Genomic DNA, 10,773 nt, shown 5'->3' on the forward strand with positions numbered 1-10,773 from the left:
GTGAACCACACGTTAAAATCTCAATCCGGGTTCCGGGATCTCTCTCTGGGGAGACCGCCCATTGACTCAAGCAAATTGAAGTCAATTGGGCAAAACACAGATCAAAATTGTAAGTGTGAAATCGTTGACAACAAGTTAAAAGCTCAATCCGATCTCTCTCTCTCTCTGCAGGGAGATCGCCATGGCCAATATTGTTGTTGTTCTCCTGCAAATGCTTTTAGGACTCATGGTCCTATCCATACCAACACTGGCTGGTAAGTTCTCGTGCCCATCGTCTAATGTTTCTTCTTTCTGTGATTATTGTCTATAGTATTAACCCAATCAGTTTCACTTACCTTTCATGTTATGCAACCGAATGCAGTATTCCTGAGCATAGATTGTGGCTCCTCCGGTTCTTTCACTGCCGCAAATAACATCACATGGGTAGGAGATGATCTCTACATTAAAGGCGGTGAAAGCCAAACTGTTCAAAGTGCAGATAATTCATCATCAGTTGCTCGTCAATACACAACTCGGAGAGTATTCCCCACCAGAAAGAAGAATTGCTACTCTATAGGCGACGTTGGGAAGGGAGAGCGTGTTCTTCTCCGTGCATATTTTTACTATGGAAGTTGCAACAACAATGAAACATCATTTTCACCAACTTTTGATCTTCAGTTCGACGGCAACCACTGGGTTTCCGTGGAAGGTTGCATAGCATACCCATTTTACTACGAAGTGATATATCTTACCAAGTTTGATGCCGTAAGCTTATGCGTTGCGCAAACAGATCCTGATCACATACCATTTATTTCTGCAATTCAAGTAATAAGCTTAGACGTTGGCATGTATAGCAAGGTTGATTCGACTTATCCATTGTTTATGAGGCAGAGAACCAACTATGGCGGAGATAAATCTGTGAGGTATGCCTAATCAAAGGCATCTTCCACATTCTTCTATTTACTTATTGTCTCGGTGGAGAATTAGATGTATACAAATGAAGAAAAAACGGCATGCAATGCTCATTTGCAGTCACTTGCATGAGATTAATCCAGTCTAGTTATAATGCATAAGATCCTGTGTTTCTTCTTTAATAATTAATCTCTCTCTCTCTCTCTCTCTCTCTCTCTCAAAATAGGTACCCAGATGATAAATTTGACCGCATTTGGGGGGCAGTTCCAGGAAACAGTGACCTAGTTGCTATTAAGAATTACAGCCAAGTTATAGTTGCAGACCTTCCAAATAAACCTCCGGAATCTGTGTTACAGACAGCAATTAAAAGCTCAAATTTATCTGCTCCTGGTATTGCCATATTGATCCCTAGTTTGTCGTACGATGGTGATAAGGATGAGATCACCCTCTACACCATTTTCTACTTCTCAGAATTAGAGCAGCTCAATTCGTCGGAGCAGCGATCTTTCACGCTTTATCTGAATAAAATAAATATCTCTGATCCCATAACCCCACCTTATGGAACTGCTTTGGAGTTTGATTTAACCACAAATGTTTCTTATGCCGATCAAGAGAACGCACGCTACCGTCTCATCCCACCATCTGGTTCTACTCTCCCGTCGATAGTCAATGCGATGGAGATCTTTCAAATCGGCCACATCCTAACAGATGGAACAAATGACAACCATGGTGAGTTTCTTTTGTAAGTAACGCCAATAAAGCTCTGTTTGGTTTATCAGAAAATAAGAAACAGAAAGTTCATTTGGGTTTACTTTCTATATGCCAGTAAAAGCGCTATCTTTACTACAAAAAGCTTTTGTTCAACTTCAAAGTTGGAGCGGGGACCCCTGTCTTCCAAACGGATTCCCCTGGGAGTGGGTTGAATGTACTAATGATAGTGTGACACCTCAAATAATGGCATTGTAATTCTTGTTTCCCCTTATTTCTTCTGATATCTTTCTGGTTTATCAGCTATTTATCCTCTTTCATCCTTTATTTTTTTTCTGCTAAATCTGTTCATTATCAAAGGTATGCTAATTATTTATTCATTTTCTTCGGAACAATTTCATAGGAATCTCAGTAACTACGGACTTCAAGGATCTCTCCCAGATTTTAGCGCCTTGGACACTCTCCAAATGATGTGAGTAATTAAATTGGAAAGAAAGAAGTGAGAAAATATTAAAAACGCGTGGAAATTCCATTGATTTGTAGATTTTTTTAAACCTTTGGCCTTATTTTGCAGAGACTTGAGTAATAACAATTTAAGTGGAGAAATTCCTAGTTTCCTGGGAAACTTTCCCAGCCTGAACATGCTGTAAGTTTTTCCTGTTAAGGGTCACTTTTTCTATTTCATGTACTGATTTTCTTTGGAGCTTTGTATTTCTCACTACTTTTATTTGCTTTTATTTGATCTCTTCTTCCTTGTAGAAATTTGGCAAATAACAGCTTTGGTGGATTAATACCCTCCTCACTCACCAATAATAGCAACTTAAAACTAGTGTAAGTAAATACAGTACCCTTATTTTTCTTGTCTTTGTTGATCTAAACAGCAACAATTACATTTACATAATATCATTACCACCATCAACAACTTAATTTTCTCTGTTTATTTCTTTAATGATGCAGTTATTCAGGTAACCCGAATTTATGTGCTCCAAATCAATCGTCTTGTGTTAATAACGGAACTTCCATTTCGTCAGCCTCCACCAGTAAAAATTTGGGAACCACAATTGGCATTGTAATTCTAGTGTTGGTTCTTGTTTCTTTTTGAAGTACCTTCAGTCTGTAGAATTCTATAATAAATCAATTTTACCTTATATATAAAACTAATTAAATTAGAGAGATGAGATCTTCATATCAATGGGCAAGAAGAGATGATATTAAAACTTAACTGTAGCTAATAGTCCTTTGAGAAGAAAATGCATCAACCTATCTGTCTATAAACTAAGATGGCTTTAGGAGTATTTCCTCTACCTATAACCCATGTAGTGGGGATGAGGCTTTAGTTGAGTTGAGCTGGGAGAATTGAAGAAAGAGAGGGAAAATCCAAATCCTGGAATTCTATAGAGAAGGTAAAGTTTAAAGAAATAACTAACGGTCTTGCATTCTTAGAAAGCTTACTAGCTTAGGAATTATAGAATTTTGCAAGCAGTTCTTAATTAGCAGAGCAGAGCAATTCTTAACTTGAGCAAAGCAATTAGGCACAAGGGGTGGATTCGAGCTGAGTCGAGCCGAATAGTATAAGGCTCGAGAGCTCAAGCTCAGCTCAAGTCAAAAACTCATAAGCTTGAGCTCGATTTGAGGAAAAATATTTTATAAAAATAAAAAATTATATATAAAAAACATTTTTTATTTGATATTTTGAAAAACAAGAATTATAATAATTAAGAATTATAATACTTTTATTATATATTATTTTCTATAATTATATATCTATATTCGAGTTCGGCTTGTGAGGAGCCGAGCTCTATTAGGCTCAAACTCTGCTCGTTTATTAATCGAACCTGTAAATTGAGCTTGAGCTGTGCTCGTTGCCACCCCTCACAAGCGTAATTAATATTTGGGCCTTAATCCCAAACGTGGCCCAACTTGGTGAAGAACTTGGGTTCTCTAGCCCATGTTTAATAAACTCAGGTGTCGAGTTCATATTGGTTCAAGCTCGCTGAAGTTTTTTTGAATATCTCCCCAACGAGTGAAGAGTAGTGACGTTAGTTGATCAGGTCACTTCTCCCCTGATCCCGAAATTCCAAATTGATGAACGTATTAGGGGTTGGAAAGTAACTCAAGCTAGGTAATTAAACACGCTTAGTAAGGAGTTTCTGGTCATCAATTTGATGCAGTGCAATTCATTGGCACTGGTGAAGTATGGAAGTGCAAATTATGGTTTATTTTTCTTTTAATTATAATTTATAATCCTACCCCATTTATTTGTAGTATGGATGAAATAAAAGAGACTTTGAAGCAAACTAAGTATGACTTAAAGTAAAATTAGATCAGAATTTGACCTCGTCTCATTTGCACTGCCATGCGTTTTGTAGTAGTGCATATGGAGTTGCACTGCAAACAAATGAAATGAAAAGAACAAAGTGTAAAAATGTTCTATTTTCTTTCCGTCACACATACAAGGGGTTAGGGCCAATAAGATTAGACCATTAGACCACATTGAACAATCCTAAGACAGCACCAATCAAACCAACATGGCCTCGGCACGACTGGCACCAAGGCCCTATTGATGTCATGGGCTATTGGGCTTGGTGCTGAAATGGAGCTAATGCCATCACCACCCAAGCAAAGGCTTTTTTCTTTTGACGCCCCTACCCTCCCAATCAAAGCTTAAATTCACTGGCCACATCCTACGGTTTTAAATAAAAACTTGAGTTTCTACATAGTAGTTTTTCAACTGCTATTTGTCGTTGGATTTTGGTTACGGGCCGGAAGATTCTATTTTAGGGAAAAGTTGAGGACTTGTTAATATACGAAAGCGCCTGTAGCTCAGTGGATAGAGCGTCTGTTTCCTAAGCAGAAAGTCGTAGGTTCGACCCCTACCTGGCGCGTTTAATATTAATTTTTCACAAAAACCATTCACGTACTCAAGCTCCGAGATTTTCTTTCTTTTATTATTATTATTTCTTATTATTTATTTCGGGCCTTCTACATTTAGATCTTCAAATGGTAGAGATGAATTCAAGTGGATTTTCAGAGAAACACACAACGATGCAGAGTGTATTCTGTAAGCCTATAATGAATTCAATCATGTGACGAATAATATTCACCAAGTTGAGAAAGAATTGCAAAACAGTACAGTTTGTAGGGGTAGGAATTATTAAACGTGAAAAACAGTACAGTACAGTAGTAGGTAGTAGGAGTACCTCAGTCCTCACCAACATTAATCCAGACAAACAAAGGTTGCAGAATATGTACAAGTCACTAGCAATCAATCACAGAGGGCATGAAGCTGAGAAAGAATTGCAAGTAATCACTTTGTATGGGTAATCTTCCCTATTTTGGAGGGACTAACAGAGTAGTAAATATAAATCAATATTTTAGTTATGTCAAGAACAAGTTCTCAAAATCATGCTGTAACTCTGTAACTGAATTGTTATAAATCACGGGAACATTAACAAGCATGGAGGTAAGAAATTTCTGAGTCAAGATATGGCTCTGGAGATTAACTGCAAGTCTCAAGCTAATTTTATTATGTTATTTTTTGATAGATGAATATAGTTATTTGTATGAACGATATTGGTTCATTGGGACAACTAAAAAGGTTGCATTTGGATGTTTAGTTTTGTCGGCCTGTTGGGAGATGGGGCAATTAAACTCTCTCTCTCTCTTACCCATTCATATTTTTGTTATTCTCTTTTTGTAAGATTTTTTTTTTCTTTTTTGTTAATCATGCATGAACACTTGAAGTTACAATCCTAAAGAGGAGTAGCATTAAGGACCCAGGCCCCGGCCCAGGCCCAGGCGCAGGGCCCAGTCTTATCTCCAAAGTTGCAGCCTGCAGAATCAGGATAAAGTAAAGTATACAACCGTTAAAACCCCAAAGGCGTGTGAGAGAACACCTCCCGAAAACAATGCTCTGGTTATCCAAAAATGGCGGTCTCTGCTAAAGCCCCTCAAATCGCACTTCAACCAGACTTTCTCCATCCTCTCTCTTCGAAACCCCACAAACTCAAAACCCTGAATTTCACTCCCAATACTCAGAACCTTCAAATATCCCTGAAAAGGGCCCAAGAAATTTCTGCTCTCAACACCAACTCCATCGACAACAGAAACTTGAATTCAGATATATGCGAGTTATGCCTCCATGGGAACTTGGAACAATCTATGAAACACTTAGATTCCATGGTCGAACGCCGAATACTTGTCGAAGAAGAGACTTACATCACTCTCTTAAAGTTGTGCGAGTGGAAGAGAGCAGCTTCTGAAGGAGCTCGTGTCTATGCCCACGTCTCTAGTTCGACTAGCCAATTGAGCATTCGACTGGGAAACGCTCTGCTCAGTATGTTCGTCCGGTTCGGTAATTTGGATGACGCCTGGTTCGTTTTCGGGAGAATGGAAGAAAGGGATATTTTTTCTTGGAATGTGATGGTTGGTGGCTACGCCAAATCGGGTTTCTTCGACGAAGCTTTGAATCTGTACCATCGGATGTTGTGGGTAGGAATCAAACCGGATGTATATACGTTTCCTTGTGTACTAAGGACTTGTGCTGGTATTCCGGACTTGGCCAGGGGTAGAGAAGTTCATGCCCATGTAATTAGATTTGGGCTTGAATCAAATATTGACGTAAATAATGCGTTGATTACAATGTATGCCAAGTGCCGAGATATTCTCAGCGCAGGCTTACTGTTCGATGGAATGCAAAGGAGAGATAGGATATCGTGGAATGCAATGATTTCAGGGTATGTCGAGAATGGGCGATATTTGGAAGGCTTGAAGTTGTTTTTCATGATGCGGAGTCTTTCTATTTATCCAGATTTGATGACCATGACGAGTGTGATATCTGCTTGTGAGCTTCTAGGTGATAAGAGATTAGGGAAGGAGATCCATGGGTATGTGAACAGGACAGAGTTTGGGGTCGATGTTTCGGTGTATAATTCATTGATTCAGATGTACTCGAGTTTTGGGAATTTGGAGGAAGCTGAGAAGATTTTTTGCAGGATGGGGCCCAAAGATGTGGTGTCTTGGACAGCAATGATATCGGGTTATGAGAAAAATGGGCTTCCTAATAAAGCTTTGGAAACTTACGAGTGTATGGAGTTAGAGGGTGTGATACCAGATGAGATAACAATTGCCAGTGTTCTATCAGCCTATGCTTGTTTGGGACGTCTAGAAATGGGCATTAAACTTCATGAGCTAGCTAAAAAGAGAGGGTTTATTGCTTACACCCTAGTTGGGAACACCCTCATTGACATGTATTCCAAGTGCAGGTGCATTGAGAAGGCTTTGGATGTTTTTAGACGGATGCCTGAAAAGAATGTTATATCTTGGACTTCTATCATCTTGGGACTCCGGATCAATAATCGGAGCTTTGAGGCCCTAACCTTCTTTAGGCAAATGAAGTTTAGTTTAAAACCCAATTCAGTTACTTTGGTTGCTGCCCTCTCCACCTGCGCCAGGATAGGAGCCTTGATGTGTGGAAAGGAGATCCATGCTCATGCACTAAGGAGCGGACTAGGGTTTGAAGGGTTCTTGCCAAATGCACTTTTGGACATGTATGTAAGATGTGGAAGGATGGAATATGCATGGAACCAGTTTAACACACATAAAAACAAGGATGTATCATCATGGAATATTGTTCTAACTGGCTATGCCCGTGAGGGACAAGGAACACTTGCAGTTGAGCTGTTCCATAAAATGATTGATACAGGCTTGAATCCTGATGGAGTTACATTCATTGCCCTTCTATGTGCTTGTAGTAGATCTGGGATGGTAACAGAAGGTTTAGAGTACTTTAACAGCATGGAACAACAATACCACATCACACCAAATCTTAAACACTATGCTTGCATGGTGGATTTACTTGGTCGTGCTGGCTATTTGGAGGATGCTCATGAGTTTATAGAAAAGATGCCTCTTAAGCCAGACCCTGCTATCTGGGGAGCCTTATTAAATGCATGTAGGATTCATCGGAAGCTTGAGCTTGGAGAACTTGCAGCTCGTTTTATCTTTGAAATGGATTCAGAAAGTGTTGGGTATTATATTCTCTTGTGCAATCTCTATGTGGACAATGGTAGATGGGATGAAGTTGCACGAGTGAGGAAGATAATGAGAGAAAGAAGGCTTACAGTCGACCCTGGCTGCAGCTGGGTGGAAGTTAAGGGAACCATTCATGCTTTCCTCAGCGGAGATAATTCCCATCCGCAGATAAAGGAGATTAATGCAGTCCTGGATGGTTTTTATCAGAGGATGAAGACAGAGGGTTTTGCTACAGAAAATAGTCATGTAGATGAAATAGAAGCAGCAAAGGCAGAAATTTTTTGTGGACATAGTGAGAGAATGGCAGTTGCATTTGGCCTAATAAATACTGTGCCTGGGATGCCAATTTGGGTTACAAAGAACCTATATATGTGTAGAAGCTGTCATGATACAGTGAAATTTATCTCTAAGGTTGTTCGACGGGAGATAACTGTTAGGGATACTGAAAAATTCCACCATTTCAAGGATGGAATATGCTCTTGTGGAGATGAAGGATATTGGGGAAGACATAGCAAGTGAGAGAATCAAAAGAAAGTAAAATTGTTTGATCAACTTCCCAGGTATTCCTTATGAAAAAAGGAAAGAAAAACTTAGTGAGTGGTGCTTAAACTGCTAGTCTAGCAAGAGAATTACAGCCCATGACCGTAAGGATGAAACTAAACACCATCTAGTTGGACTATGGATTAGGCCATTTCACACTTAAAAAGGACTGCATATATGTCAAGGGGAGAGCCATGATAGTTTTGAGTGCAGCAGACTTGTGAAGGAAAAGATTTGCATTTCTGTTTGAATTGGATCGCCAACAGAATTAAAAGGAACTGCACTGCTTCTTGTTTGTATGAATTAGGATGTACATCCTGGTTGAAGCACACCACACTGTATTTTTGTTGTATGATTCTGACTGGACCTCACTTTAGATCGTCCTCTATTCTACACACTGAAATCTTGTAAAACTGCATAAACAGGTTCACCTGAACATGAGATGATTAATTATTGTTGAATTCACTCCTGAATTCTTGGAATCGCCCTCTTTTTTTTTTTTTTTTATTTTGGTTCTCCAATATCATGTGATCATGTGAACAACAATATATTTGCAAGAAATTGTAAATTGAACCAATGAATTCAAATAGAAGCTTGCCTTTCCAATCTATACACTAGAATCTGCATTTTGCAGAGGAATAATACTACTTAACCACCAGCTTCAGTTTTCTCAGAATAGAAAAAAATAAATAAATAAATAAACTATTGGATTCTAATGAGTAAACAAGCTACCTCATTGATTAGCTACAGAGCGTTTTTATGGTTTTGAATGTGCACTGGATTCCAAATTACCAACGAAGTAAGTAAATTAGAAATTCTCTCGTGCTCTCCTTCTTGTATTATGTTTCTGCATCTGCATAGTTTTTACATGGTAAGGGAAATATAGAATGTAATTTAAAAAATAAATATAATAAAAATGAGGCTGGATAATGAAGTACAATCAGTGCCAACCAACGGATAGAGTAAATGTGATGCTCTTCTCCAATATATTGTGTTCCTTATGTTAATTTTCTGAATTTCTGGCGGACTTCTGTATAAGGCAAAGCATGAACAAAACCTGAATTTTCATGTAGTTATGCAAAATAAATGTCGAAGTTTTTTCAATTGAAAATTTTGGTGATGTTTGGAAAATAATGTTTAGTTCGGTGACCAGGAAAAACACTGATTTTTCTGACAAAATTGCCGTTGTATTAAAAAGGAAGAAGAACATCCGATTGATCCTCTGTTTTCCTTTCCCTTCTTTCAAATTCTGTTTTGGGTTCTTTCTTCCGAGAATTGCTTTTTATTGGTTTTGAGATGACTCTCTCTCAATTCATGTTTGAAGAGCATTTTTTCTCATCTTTAAAGCATTTCAAAGGACCTCATCTTTTACTTCTTTTCTATCATTTAAGATCCATAAACATTACCTTTCAAGTCCTCAGCCACCTTGTTTTTCTGTATTGTTAGTTTTTTTTTTTTTTTCACTGAGATCAGCTAGAAACTCAGTTTTTAAATATTTTCTAGCACTGTAATATAAATACTGTATTGCTGTTATGTTTGATATTCCTGAGTATTTTAAAGGCCATTCATCGTCAATCTTTCTGTATGGGTTAATATGTGATTTTCTTTACTGGGTTGTGTATCTGAATTCCTACTCCCTCTTGGGATCTTGATTGCATTTTATTTCTTTGATGCAATCTCCGAGATATCCTATTAAGTTGGACGATGAGCCTCGCTTAGAGTCTAGACTAAAGACGAGGTTAGCGAGGATGGAGGCTTAGGGCTGTCAATGGGTCGGGTCTATCCAATAGAACCAAACGGACTGAACCAATTATGTTGATTCAGAACTGGTCTTAGCTGTCCCAAACCAGTTAAATATCATAACATTTATGATATGTTAATGGTATTTTACGTAATATCAATTATAGTAGATGTCTAAAATTGTTCATTTAGTAGAAGTACTTTAAAGAAATCCTATGCATTCCTAAATCCTTTTGTTTTTCACTCTTTCTATTATTGACTATTAGTTCTAAACCCTAAACTATTCTTATCTCATCTGCTGCCCGCTAAGGGAGACACCTACACCAAAAGCAAACACCACTCACAAAACTTTGAGACGTTGCAGTTGTAGGCGATAGGCACAAGACCAGATCTGCTTGTTGGGAAGTGTAGTGACGGCATCTATGCAGAGAACGCAAGAACAGAAAGAATGACAGCGGCAACGGCAAGCCGGCAAGTAACCATTAATTGGTGATAGAAGTATGGATTTGTCCAATACAGATTTTTGATTTACGCTATAGAACTATAAACATTCAAAAGGACCATAGCCCACACTTTATGCACCAACGTCCGCCCGTAAATTGACATCAATTCCGAACTGACACCTACCCCGACAGTACTTTGAGCCTGCAAATTCCGATACTGGGCTGATCGGTCATTCTCCTTTCTCTTATTGAACTGCAATAGAAATGACCATCTGATCTGTGCTATGGTTTTTATTCTTCTTGAATCCCCACTGTATTTTGTTTTATATCGATTGTTTTTTCTTTCTGAATGGCAGAAGCATGTTGCAGCGGCAGGTAGCACTTATTTACAGCGGCAGAAACATGCTGAATCCCCATG

The 10,773-nt window shown here is 38.5% G+C and overlaps 2 protein-coding genes and 1 non-coding gene across 3 annotated transcripts; all 3 read left to right on the forward strand.

The window, feature by feature from the left end:
* On the forward strand, positions 1 to 2,770 carry LOC148845056 (uncharacterized protein At1g24485-like). Its single transcript, XM_088955830.1, has 8 exons — positions 1 to 254; positions 362 to 902; positions 1,118 to 1,620; positions 1,718 to 1,853; positions 2,003 to 2,071; positions 2,174 to 2,245; positions 2,359 to 2,430; positions 2,557 to 2,770. The coding sequence occupies exons 1-8, from the start codon at positions 182 to 184 to the stop codon at positions 2,699 to 2,701; spliced, it is 1,611 nt and encodes a 536-aa protein (XP_088811956.1). The 5' UTR covers positions 1 to 181; the 3' UTR covers positions 2,702 to 2,770.
* A 1,641-nt stretch (positions 2,771 to 4,411) lies between these two features.
* TRNAR-CCU (transfer RNA arginine (anticodon CCU)) lies at positions 4,412 to 4,484 on the forward strand. The gene has a single exon. It is a non-coding gene; the product is annotated as a tRNA-Arg (tRNA).
* A 1,007-nt stretch (positions 4,485 to 5,491) lies between these two features.
* On the forward strand, positions 5,492 to 8,654 carry ECB2 (Tetratricopeptide repeat (TPR)-like superfamily protein). The gene has a single exon (XM_088953416.1). It carries the CDS (start codon positions 5,527 to 5,529, stop codon positions 8,149 to 8,151), a length of 2,625 nt encoding a protein of 874 aa, XP_088809542.1. The 5' UTR covers positions 5,492 to 5,526; the 3' UTR covers positions 8,152 to 8,654.
* The last annotated feature ends 2,119 nt before the right edge of the window (positions 8,655 to 10,773 follow it).

This window comes from Nelumbo lutea, chromosome 7 (genome assembly GCF_056320005.1).
Source record: "Nelumbo lutea isolate HS-2025 chromosome 7, American lotus-T2T, whole genome shotgun sequence".
In the NCBI taxonomy this organism is placed as follows: domain Eukaryota; kingdom Viridiplantae; phylum Streptophyta; class Magnoliopsida; order Proteales; family Nelumbonaceae; genus Nelumbo; species Nelumbo lutea.

Bases quoted from the DNA above. Each gene is read 5' to 3' on its own strand.
- LOC148845056 (XM_088955830.1), top strand. From the start codon at position 182: ATGGCCAATATTGTTGTTGTTCTCCTGCAAATGCTTTTAGGACTCATG. The intron at 903-1,117 runs GTATGCCTAATC...CTCTCAAAATAG, and splicing joins GGCGGAGATAAATCTGTGAG to GTACCCAGATGATAAATTTG. The intron at 1,854-2,002 runs GTAATTCTTGTT...ACAATTTCATAG, and splicing joins ACACCTCAAATAATGGCATT to GAATCTCAGTAACTACGGAC.
- ECB2 (XM_088953416.1), top strand. From the start codon at position 5,527: ATGGCGGTCTCTGCTAAAGCCCCTCAAATCGCACTTCAACCAGACTTT.